The sequence below is a fragment of the Somniosus microcephalus genome, chromosome 4 (genome assembly GCF_052327205.1).
Source record: "Somniosus microcephalus isolate GS21.2 chromosome 4, FLI_Smic_1.0, whole genome shotgun sequence".
In the NCBI taxonomy this organism is placed as follows: Eukaryota; Metazoa; Chordata; class Chondrichthyes; order Squaliformes; family Somniosidae; genus Somniosus; species Somniosus microcephalus.
The window spans coordinates 258322033-258334959 of record NC_140990.1 but is presented as its reverse complement, the minus strand read 5'-3'; the positions used below and the strand labels follow the sequence as shown (position 1 = coordinate 258334959).

The 12927-nt window shown below is 45.3% G+C and overlaps 1 protein-coding gene across 8 annotated transcripts in view; it reads right to left on the bottom strand.

Annotated features, from left to right (window-relative positions):
- LOC147120410 (formin-like protein 2) overlaps window positions 1-12927 on the bottom strand; it is a 375571-nt gene that overhangs the window by 86134 nt on the left and 276510 nt on the right. For all 8 annotated transcript variants that reach the window (XM_085986300.1, XM_085986294.1, XM_085986293.1 and 5 more), the window contains exon 4: window positions 3701-3777. In XM_085986300.1, the coding sequence (XP_085842426.1) occupies window positions 3701-3777 (77 nt within the window). The remainder of the gene's footprint in view (window positions 1-3700; window positions 3778-12927) is intronic.

Sequence of the window (12927 nt, the reverse complement as noted above, 5' to 3'; positions counted from 1 at the left end):
CTTTTCCGTGTGTAATTGAAATCAACACAAATTAACGGGGAATTCCTAACGCAAGCTGCTGTGGCATCAACAAGCTGTCTAAGCAGCCAATCAAAATGCAGAATTCTCACAGACAGCAAACCAGGAAGTGGATAAGCTCCTTTGATTCTAACTTTTAAAAAAGTTAGAGAGAACAAAACAAAGCTTGGGGCTCTCACATGGGGGAAAAGGCAAACCTAAAATAAGGAACAAACTTTTTTTTTAATGTAATTAATTTTTAAAGTTAATTAAAACATTTTTAAAAATTAAAATGGATAAATTTGACACGCCACAAAATTAAATTTGGTTTTTCAGGGCCATAACCTTTGTTTAGCAATCAATACACTGTTAAAACTCCAGTTACACCTGATCCAAAAGGGTCCAACTTTTAAAGGGGTATTTAACAGCGATATTACCAAGGACGAGCCAAAGGTTGTCAGTTTCCATGATTTGACAGATTACACTGATTGCCGGCTCTGTGGGAGGTCCACAGTACAGCATGTGGAGGGGCAGTGAATGATAGACCACAACTTCAGGATTTCTGCTTTAGGCTGCGCATGTGCTAAATCCTGAAGATGTGGTCGGTTTCAACGGTGAAATGATGGCGAATGCTGCCAGTTCGCCGTCATTAGGGTCACAAGTTCTGGGCCATTAATCTGTGCAGTCCTTCTGGCCCAAACCATTTCTGCCCTATCCTAGAGGGATGATGAGACTTGGAGTTCTTTAAAAAGACCTCCGTAAAAAGAAAACATTTCAGAGTCTCAGTGCTAGCCATCAGTGCAGATTCAGCGGCTAAGCGTTTAATTAATTGAAGGTAAAACTTCCTGATGCATGCTCCCAACACAGCTTGGCTTTGAACTAACAGTTCCTTTCTGTTGGTCTATAATTTCAGTAAGAGGTACAGTGGTCTGAGGGATCAGGATCTACAGGACCATCACGCGAAGTTTCAATAATTATTTACAGCGGCCCATGTAGACTTTTCATGGTTGATGACAATTTGGATAGACCAATAATATTTCCCTTGTGGACAAGACTTTAAGTGGTGTAAATATTTGGCACCTGATCAGAGCAGAGCCACAAAGCACCATCATCCGTGAGCAATGGTTCCTGATTAAGTCCACTATTCCACACATCAGCCAGATATTTGCACGGTCCATGTGCCCTCATGCAAAATTACCAAGAAAAATTTATACTTTTTAAAACAATATCAATGCAAGAGACATTAATATTGATGAATATTTTTGGGTGAATTTTCAGGTATATTAAGATGTGGCATTTCAGTGCTGGATCATTCAAGACTTTTGTGTTTCCCTACAGTATAAAAGTGACTATACTTCTAAAAGTACTTCATTGACTGTGAAGCGTTCTGGGACATCCTGAGGTCATAAAAGGCATTATATCAAGAACGGTAGCATAGTGGTCATGTTACTGGGCTAGTAATCCAGAGGCCTGGACTAATGATCCAGAGACGTGAGTTCAAATCCCACCACGGCAGCTGGGGAATTTAAATTCAGTTAATTAAATAAATCTGGAATTTAAAAAAAAGCTAGTATCAGTAATGGTGACCATAAAACTACCGGATCGTTGTAAAAACCCATCTGGTTCACTAATGTCCTTTAGGGAAGGAGATCTGCTGGTCTGGCCTATATGTGACTCCAGGCCCACAGCAAATTGGTTGACTCTTAACTGCCCTCTGAAATGGCCTAGCGAGCCACTCAGTTGTAACAAACTGCTACAAAAAAAATACAACAGTGGTTCTTCTCAAGGGCAATTAAGGATGGACAATAAATGATGGCCTTGCTGGTGACGCCCACATCCAATTAATACATTAAAAAAATATATAAATGCAGGTTCTTATTTATCCCTTTCATTTTTGCCATCTGGTATCACCATCATTCCTTGCCAGGTTAAGTACATCACAAGTTAGATACAAAATTAAACTTCCTCCACTGCACCTCAACAATTTGCTTTAAGCCCAATCTTAGAACAGTACTACCTATTCTAGCAATATAATGTTTTGCCTCGTTTCCCACATGGGTGTCCTTGCCAAACTGTGGGAAGTTTTGCGCTGTGGGCCCACACCGACAGGAAATTGGACTGACACTATCAAACTCACTTTACAATTTCACATATCAGGGAGAAAAGTGGATTTGAACCTGGGTTCAAGAATTGAAAGAATGTGTTTTGCTGGAACATTTTTTATACCTATATTTCTCTATACTGCTGGGTCTCAGCTACATCACTGTGGGGAAAGCACCAAGTGCTGGCCAACGACTACAGCACAGCGAAGGGAAAGTTGGAGACAGAGTTATAAGCAAACTGCAAAACAGAATTGCTGAAGGCCTGGAAGTAGATTGTTTGCCCTTTTCAGTGCGGCGGTAAACCACAGTGGTGAAGAAAATAATTGAAATAAAGAACAGAAGCCAATGTACAAATCCTCTGTGTCCCTCAGTTCTTTGTGAAATATGATACAATACGTTATACACATCTTCCCCATAGATCCCAACTTCTGTTGTGTAAAAAGAGTTGACTCCAGAGATTTGAACACATTACATAGGCTGACACTTTAGTGCAGTACTGAAGGGGTCCTACATTGTCGGAGATGCTGTTTTCTGGATGAGAAGCTTAACTGAGGCCCTGTCTGCTTGCTCAGGTGGACATGGTACCATTCAAGGATGAGTAAGGGAGTTCTCTCAATGTCCTGGTCAACAATTACCCCTTAACTAAAACCAGATTAACTGTTTATCTATCATGTCTGTGGGACCTTGCTGTGCACAAATTGGCTGCCATGTTTTCCTACATTACAACAGTGACCACACTTCGAAAGTCATTTGTCGGTTGCAAAGTGCTTTGGGACATCCAGAGGACATGAAAGGCACTATATGTATGTGTTATTTTCACATAGCAGTCATTGCTTTCTTAATTCTGTTCCATATACAATGAATAATGATCTGAAACCAATATAACCACCTAAAGCTGCGTGTGCCTTCAGGAATACATTATATTATTTCATCACATGACGATCTGGTTTCCCTGCCCTGTGCAGCAGTTCATGTTATCTCGGTTCAGTTCTCCCCCTTCCTGCCATCAACAGCTTCTCTTGCATTGGTGCAGCTCCTGAGACTACAAAAGAGTCTTTCTGTTGTCTGCCTGTGGGCACAAGAACTGCTTGCGAGCTTTCAAATTGCATTAGTTTCTGGAATGCATAGGCACTGAATTTTGGAATCCACATTCTTCAAGACGTTCTTTAGGATCCTTTGCGAGCTACATCCTTTTTAAAAATGTATTTTCTCCCCTTTTACTCCTCTTGTATGATTTGAGAAAATCCACCTGAAAATGGGCAGAAGACGTGCTCCCTGATATGTGAAAGTAGCCTGGGAGGGACTCGCTCCAATTTTCCTTCCCTCCTGGCAAGGGTCTTATAATCACTGCTGTAAAACGTAGATTGGGAATTCACTAATTGGGAACTTTGGTCTGTGCTCTGCTACAAAGAAAACAGTGAGGGTGCCAACAGGTTCAACACAATTATTTCCACTTTCTAACAAGGGACAAAAATAGTTTAGGCTAAAGTTTTTATATATACACGATAACTGTGAAAAGTATAATCGAATGTGAAAATGACCACCTCATTCACGAGGTGAATTGACCGAGAATGATCCTTTTGCAAAATATTCAAACTTACCCAATATAGTTTGTTCGAAGAGAAATTTCCAGTTCTCGCAGTACTTGAGTTGATTCTTGCACTCTTCTTCTGAACTTCTGCAAATATTTAATTGAAAACATTTTCAGGATTAGAAGGAACCATCAATTCAAAACCGATAAACAGGTTACCTAGTTTGCAAGGTGTTCAGTCATCAAATAATATACCAATCCTTCACACACCATAGCAATGTAGCCTAGCTTTAAAAGGTTCAGGGAAAGCCACGTGTTGACCAAAAAAAGGTCTGATGTTACTGATAAGTAGTGCCAGGCATAGTCTCCTGTTCCAGCTCCTATATAAAGCACCTACACTATTGTGCCAGTTCATTTTCATCTAAAGCTAAAATGGAACTAATTTAATCACTTAACACTGAGAAAACTACAACCCTGTGGGGTCTGCCGAGACTGATGGGATCGTGGTCTTTGAAAGGTGCAAGTTATGCCAAGAATGAAGAAGATCATGCACTCTTTGTTTTGCATTCTATACTTGTCACAAGAGCACAGCAACATAGTGTAAATTTAGGAGGAGAGAGGGAAGCTTCTGTGTAGGAACCTGATGGCTGTCAGGGCCAGTCTGACAAAGGCATTGTAATGTGCTACTGTAAAATTAATCTGTCTTCCCCCACCACCGCTTTTTTTTGTTATTGAGTGACACATTCTCTCTCAGGTCAAAGTAGAACAGAGTAACAGTGGCTTTCTAGCTTAGAAACATAGAAACATAGAAGATAGGAGCAGGAGTAGGCCATTCGGCCCTTCGAGCCTGCTCCGCCATTCAATGAGATCATGGCTGATCATCCAAATTCAGTACCCGGTCCCTGCCTTCTCCCCATATCCCTTGATCCCTTTAGCCTTAAGAAATATATACAACTCTTTCTTGAATATACTTAATGAACTGGCCTCCACTGCCCTCTGTGGCAGAGAATTCCACAGGTTCACCACTCTCTGAGTGAAGAAATTCCTCCTCATTTCAGTCCTAAATGGCTTACCCCTTATCCTTAGACTATGACTCCCCGGCCATCAGAAACATCCTTCCTGCATCTAGTCTGTCCAGGCCTGACAGAATTTTATAGGTTTCGATGAGATCCCCTCTCAATCTTCTAAACTCCAGTGAGTATAAGCCCAATCGACACAATCTCTCCTCATACATCATTCCTGCCATCCCAGATATCAGCCTGGTGAATCTTCGCTGCACTCCTTCCATGGCAAGAACGTCCTTCCTCAGGTAAGGCGACCAAAACTGCACACAATACTCAAGGTGTGGTCTCACCAAGGCCCTGTACAACTGCAGCAAGACATCCTTGTTCTTGTACTCGAACCCTCTTGCTACGAAGGCCAACATACCATTTGCCTTCTGAACCGCCTGCTGCACCTGCATGCTTACCTTCAGCGACTGGTGTACAAGAACACCCAGGTCTCTTTGCACTTCCCCTTCTCCCAATCTATTACCATTCAAATAATAATCTGCCTTCCTGTTTTTGCCACCAAAGTGGATAACCTCACATTTATCCACATTATAGTGCATTTGCCATGTTTCTGCCCAATCACCAACCTGTCCAAATCGTGCTGGAGTTTCACGACATCCTCCTCACAGCATACTCTCCCACCCAGCTTTGTGTCGTCTGCAAATTTGGAGATATTACATCCAATTCCCTCGTCCAGATCATTAATATATATTGTGAACAGCTGGGGTCCTAGGACCGATCCTTGCGGTACCCCACTAGTCACTGCCTGCCACTCGGAAAACGACCCGTTTATTCCAACTCTTTGCTTTCTGTCCGCCAACCAGTTCTCTATCCAAGTCAATACCTTGCCCCCAATCCCATGTGCCTTAATTTTGCACGCTAATCTCTTATGCGGGACCTTATCGAAAGCCTTCTGAAAGTCCAAATACACCACATCCACTGGTTCTCCCTTATCTATTTTACCAGTTACATCCTCAAAAAATTCCAGTAGATTAGTCAAGCATGATTTACCTTTTGTAAATCCATGTTGACTTTGTCCGATCCTGTCACTGCTTTCCAAGTGCTCTGCTATTACATCTTTTATAATGGACTCTAGCATTTTCCCCACTACCAATGTCAAGCTTACCGGTCTATAATTCCCCGCCTTTTCTCTACCACCTTTTTTGAATAGTGGGGTAACATTAGCTACCCGCCAATCCATGGGTACCGTTCCAGAGTCTATCGAGTTCTGGAAGATGACCAGCAATGCATCTACTATTTCTAGGGCCACTTCCTTAAGTACCCTGGGATGTAGATTATCAGGCCCTGGGGATTTATCGGCCTTCAGTCCCATCAATTTTCCTAACACCATTTCCCTACAAATACTGATTTCTTTCAGTTCCACCCTTTCATCAGACCCTATGTTCCCCAGCATCTCTGGGAGGTTATTTGTGTCCTCCTTTGTGAAGACAGAACCAAAATATGTATTTAGTTGGTCTGCCATTTCTTTGTTCCCCATTATAAATTCCCCCGATTCTGACTGCAAGGGACCTACGCTTGACTTCACCAATCTTTTTCTCTTCACATATCTATAAAAGCTTTTACAGTCAGTTTTTATGTTCTCTGCAAGCTTACTCTCATATTCTATTTTCCCTTTCTTAATTAATCCCTTTGTCCTCCTTTGTTGAATCCTAAACTGCTCCCAATCCTCAGGATTATTGCTTTTTCTGGCCAATTTATATGCCCTCTCCTTGGACCTTATGCTATCCCTAATTTCCCTTGTTAGCCACGGTTGGGTCACCTTTTTTGTTTTATTTTTATGCCAAACTGGGATGAACAAATTCTGTAGTTCATCCATTCGGTCTTTGAATGTTTGCCATTGCCTATCCACCGTCAACCCTTTGAGTGCCATTCCCCAATCAATCCTACCCAACTCGCTCCTCAGACCATCATAGTTTCCTTTATTTAAATTGAGGACCCTAGTCTCCGAGTCAACTACTTCATTCTCCATCTTAATGAACAATTCGGTCATATTATGATCGCTCCGACCCAAATAATTGCAGATACACACTTTGAGGGGCCTATACAGATCGTCACACTTGGATGGGATTATCGGGGTCGGGAATGATTTCTGGTCACAAGGATCAGGTCACATGTGGGGGTGGGGGGTTGTACTAAGCCGCTGGTTTGGAGCAGTGCTTGGCATCTGGTGGAGGTGACGGCTTTGGTGGGGTACGTGTCTGTCAATGTGATGTCAGACTAGGAGACTTCTTCTGCTGCGAGGGCTAGGAATAGGTCTAGCGTGGGCCAGAAGGAAGGGGACCCAGTCCTCCTGGTATTTTCCTAACTCAGAGTTCAGTTTATGCACCACCTGCTGTGCTCGACAGCTCTCCCAGAATGTCCAACTATTAATTGGGAGGATTGTTGAGTTGCAGCAGAGCTTTAAGTACACACGTTCCTGCTGCCTGGAGCGATAGCTGGCAAAGTATGCAGGTGGCAGGGATTACTTGTTCCATTGGCAATAGGTCAAGTAAGAATAGGGTTGGGTCCAATGAAGTGGTAGACTAGTCATGATTTTGATGGCCTCAAGACTTCTGCCCAGAAGGGGTAAAGGCCGGGTCAAACACCAGAATATGTGTGTTGGAACGTGCCCTTATAGCCACAGTCCTGCTCGCACTTACCTGATAGGTGAACTTCCCTGTTATGAGTTGCTTCTTTCTCAATTGCAGGTGGAAGGTATGAAGGCCGGTGGGCCTCTGTCCACTGCTCTTGAAGGAATGGGTGACCTGGGTCATGTTCCGAAGATTTAGATAGGCATTCAGAGTCAACTGATGACATGGAAGATGTTATGGAGTAGGAGGTGGAAGATTTTTCTGAGTAAGAGTTCTGTATTGCAGAGGGTCAATTGTGGTGGGGTCAGGTTGGATTTTAGGCAGCACAGCTGGGTCACAGACAATGTATTGGATTTGGAAATAGCAAAATAAAGATCCCGTTGGGAAATGTGGAACTTATCGAATAGTTCTGGAATGCTATGATGTAGCCCTCATAGTACTTTCCCAAGCTGTGCTGGGCTGGTGTTTAAATGGAGTTGGAACACTAGAGTACAATATCCAGGCTCTTGAGAGAAAAGGTTTTCTCTTCTTAGCGCCCTCCTCCCAGCAGTGGATTCACTGCTCTCCTTCCTCTTGAATTTAACTGCTTCCCCAGCTGGTCAGCGGGAAATTACGTGTTTTCCTTTTAATGTTTGCTAGTCCCACCACCTTTAAGCAAAGTCCCACGTGACTTTGTCTCAAGTGCTGACTTGGGACTGCCTCTTTTCAGCACCTGGTAGACAAAGGGGAGCCCTCAGTTCAGAGTGTGAAGTGCGGAGGCACTGAGACTAGGCAGATGATCAACAAATTGACTACATATATGAAGAGCTAAGTAACTTCTGATTTTCTTTTATTGGTATTAGTGTAACACTATTGGGTGTGGTCAATTTCAACAACAACTTGCATTTATATACTCATGTGCAGGAAGGTGTCTCAGATTGCTTTACAATAAAGAGCAAAAAGCATATGGAGACACCAAACATGGGGGAAGTAGGGAAAAAATGGAAGGGCTAAGATGGGGAACTGAAGGCATAATTGAAGAGTGATTTGAGGAGGTTTCTGAAAGCATGGAGGGAGATTGCAAGGCAAAAGGAGAGAGAGTGGGATTGGTTCATGTTGTTGCCATAAGACCAGAAGGGCATAGGTTTTCTTTTCTTTTTGTATGCTTAAGCAGCGCCTCGATTTAAAAATTCTCATCCTTGTTTTCAAATCCCTCCATGGCCTCGCCCCTTCCTATCTCTGTAATCTCCTTCAGCCCCACAACCCCGCTCCCCACCCCCCCCGCCAAGATATCTGCACTCCTCTAATTCTGCCCTCTTGAGCATTCCTGATTATCATCACTCAACCTTTGGTGGCCGTGCCTTCTGTTGCCTAGGCCCTAAGCTCTGGGATTCCCTGCCTAAACCTCTCCGCCTCTCTTTCCTCCTTAAGACGCTCCTTAAAACCTACCTCTTTGACCAAGCTTTTGGTCACCCACCCTAATTTATCCTTATGTGGATCGGTGTCAAATTTTTTGTCTTAAAATACTCCTGTGCAGCGCCTTGGGATGTTTTACTAAGTTAAAGGCGCTATATAAATACAAGTTGTTGTTGTTGTTATGCGGAAAGGAATTAACTTGATATTTTCTGGAGGTTCACCTGGTACCAACACTGTAGTCTCCTGGGAAACCTGAAGCAGGACAGATAAAGTGGCAGAATGTTTGATACTCTAATGTCTAACTAAAGAAACCTGCTACTGTAGACAGGCTGGAGACTTTGTTCTAGACTTTTGGTAATGGGGGCTTTACCTGAGAAAGAAACTGGAGAAAAACAAACTGGCCTCATGACACAGGTCCTGGTCTTTAAATGATGAGACCCTGTGTGGGTCCCCACCGACACCTGGGAATCCCTGGCCCAAGACCGCACAAAGTGCAGGAGAAGCATCCGGGAAGGCACCGAACACCTCGGCCCCGATTTTCTGGCCGCCATCGGGTGGCTTTTCGTGCGGCCGGGGGCCGAAAATCATCGAAAAAGCAGGTCGGAACCCCCCCCCACCCCCCGCCTGATTCCCCGCCCCGTCCCGACTTTCGGACCGCCGTTTTCCTGCACCCCGCTTCAGTCCCGGCCGCCACTGGTGGGTATGGTCATCGGCACACTAATTACCAATAATTACCTCGTTGAGGTAGATTTTCCGGGGCCGTTGCGACTTTGGGGCTTTCCCCACATGAAACCCGCCTGCGGGGAACCCCGCTGCTGAGAGCTGGTGTGAAGCTAGCCGGCTTGCTAGCTGTCAGCTGCAGGTTGTTGGAATAAACGGGTCGTTTTCCGAGTGGCAGGCAGTGACTAGTGGGGTACCGCAAGGATCGGTCCTAGGACCCCAGCTGTTCCCAATATATATTAATGATCTGGACGAGGGAATTGGATGTAATATCTCCAAATTTGCAGACGACACAAAGCTGGGTGGGAGGGTATGCTGTGAGGAGGATGTCGTGAAACTCCAGTACGATTTGGACAGGTTGGGTGATTGGGCAGAAACATGGCAAATGCACTATAATGTGGATAAATGTGAGGTTATCCACTTTGGTGGCAAAAACAGGAAGGCAGATTATTATTTGAATGGCAATAGATTGGGAGAAGGGGAAGTGCAAAGAGACCTGGGTGTTCTTGTGCACCAGTCGCTGAAAGTAAGCATGCAGGTGCAGCAGGCGGTTAAGAAGGCAAATGGTATGTTGGCCTTCGTAGCAAGAGGGTTCGAGTACAAGAACAAGGATGTCTTGCTGCAGCTGTACAGGGCCTTGGTGAGACCGCACCTTGAGTATTGTGTGCAGTTTTGGTCACCTTACCTGAGGAAGGGCGTTCTTGCCATGGAGGGAGTGCAGCGAAGATTCACCAGGCTGATACCTGGGATGGCAGGTATGACGTACGAGGAGAGATTGTGTCAATTGGGCTTATACTCACTGGAGTTTAGAAGATTGAGAGGAGATCTCATCGAAACCTATAAAATTCTGTCAGGTCTGGACAGACTAGATGCAGAAAAGATGTTTCTGATGGCCGGGGAGTCCAGAACCAGGGGTCATAGTCTAAGGATAAGGGGTAAGCCATTTAGGACAGAAATTAGGAGGAATTTCTTCACCCAGAGAGTGGTGAACCTGTGGAATTCTCTGCCACAGAGGGCGGTGGAGGCCAGTTCATTAAATATATTCAAGAAAGAGTTGGATATATTTCTTGAGGCTAAAGGGATCAAGGGATATGGGGAGAAGGCAGGGACAGGGTACTGAATTTGGATGATCAGCCATGATCTCATTGAATGGCGGAGCAGGCTCAAAGGGCCGAATGGCCTACTCCTGCTCCTATCTTCTATGTTTCTATGTCAATGGAGAAGCTGCGATTTAAAGGGACAGCACTTGTATGTTGAAGGACCTTGTTGCTGAATGCTTGGGGCTACTTCTTCAAGGCTTAGGCACAGCTGTGGAAGGTTGGAGCCTCACACACTTCTCCAATGTGATCTCCTGGGAAGCCCCTCTCGCCACCCTCACTCAGTGCTTCCTCAGCGGAGGCATCTACGAGAAGCATGGGACGCCTTTTTTCCTTCCCTTCTTGCCTTTAGAGGATCTCCAGCAGCAGAGGCGGCAGCAGCAGAACCAGGAACAGCATGATGAGCACCAGGAGCACCAGGTTGCTGCTCACTCACCTGAAGCTGCACAGGCCAGAAGGGGCCAGCGCTTGGAAGTGGCTTGAGAGCACCTTGCTGCGCTTTAGGGGGCCATGGGGACCCGTTTCTGCACTGGCTGTCCTACTCAGAAGGACTTCCATGAAGATCTGGTTTCTCTGTCCAACTGATGGCCAACGCTCCTCAAGAGATGTCATTCTCTTATGAGCACTCACCATGTTTTCTGCACCCTGGCGAGTTATCTCCTCCATGGAGGTTGCCAACCTTTCCATGGTGATGCGTTCATGCGCCAATGACTCCACAAAGGCTCTGCTCATGGTCGCTATGGACTCCTCCATTCGCTCCATACTTGCAGCGACCCTGGAGACAAAACCTGCCAGAGACTCCTGCATCTCTCTGTGCATGGAGATCCATCACCTCTTCTCTTGCAGATGGACCCAGAGGCAGAGGGTCGACATGCAGCGCAGCTGAGCTGAGCTGGCAGAGTCCTGCGCCCTCCGACGAGGACTCTCCACTGCTGTCCCTGTCTCCAGAATCTGCTGAGGCTCACTTGTGAGCTGTGAAACACCAGTTGACAACACTATTCTATGTCCCGAAGGTCCCCCGAGGTGTGAGTGTCTGCGCTGGTGCTGGGTGCGCTTACTTCTGCTGACGCTGCACCCTCAGAGGTTGGAGCTTCCTCTGAGGAGTCTGGCTGCACAGCCTCTTCCTCCTCCACAGTGAGGACGGGGGCTCTGGATGGTACTGTAGGGGAGTTAAGGAAGGAGTTGGAGATGTAATGCCAAGGTTCTTCTGGTGACTCCCAGCGAGTTGGCATCTGCTGACACCTGCATCCATGCAGCATTGGTCTCAGTGGGAGGCCTCTTCCTCCCTGACCTAGGGAAGAGGACCTCCCTGTGGGCCCAAACCCCATCCAATAATGCCTGCAGTGAAGCCTCGTCGAATTTGAAGGCAGCTCGGGGTCTGGCACTGGCCACAGCTGCTGCAAGCTCCTCTGCCATCCTGTATGGTTTGTTTGGATGCCTTCAGAGGATGCAGTGCTTGCTGTGGATCTTGAAAGCACCACGAATGATGACATCATACTGTGGGGATTTCTCACTCGAATTGGACAATTAGCAAGGCTTCCCACATGCTGGGAATTAATTGGCCAATTGAGGGAAAATTGCGTGGAGCTGGCTGACACTTTTTTGTGTGTGTCAGAAACCCCACATTCGGGGAAACCCGACCATTTCCCACACAAGCCGAAAATCGGGGCCCTCGAGTCTCTTTGCCGGGAACAAGCGGAAGCCAAGCGCAGGCAGCGCAAGGAGCGCACGTCAACCCAAGCACCCCACCCACTCTCCCCTTCAACCACCGTCTGCCCCACCTGTGACAGAGACTGTAGGTCCCGCATTGGACTCATCAGTCACCTGCAAACTCATTTTTAATGTGGAAGCAAGTCATCCTCGGTTCCGAGGGACTGCCTAAGAAGAAGAAGAAGAAGGAAGATAACATTTTCATGTGCATGCTCAGCATGCGGTTTCCCGAGGATGCCATAATCCTATGGTGTGTGAAAGATAGGGAATGAAGAAGAAATCAATTGATAAGATTCATTTGTGGCGTCCAGCAACAGGACAGGCAGCAGGGAGACTAATCCAGCCAATCAGATTGAAGAATCCTCACAGATGGCAGAGCAGGAAGTAAAAAGCAGGAAATATAAATTACATTTAAGTCATTGTATAGAAAGTGAAATTAAGATTAGGACATACACATGGGATTAAGGGAGAAACTTAAATAGCAAAACACAAACTTTAAAAAATATATATAATTTTTATTTTTTTTAATCTGCAACATTTTTTAATTTTCTTCTGAGGGAATGAGACTCCATACATGTAAAATGAATTTGTCAGGGCCAGAGAGGTTGTTCAGCAGTAATTATGACTTAGTAAGTCGTTAAAAACTCAGTTACTCCTGATTGAACCAGGCTTAAGTTTTTCATTGGTCTTTAGAGCAAGAATAGTGGGTAATTAGTTTAAGTTCACATCCTAACA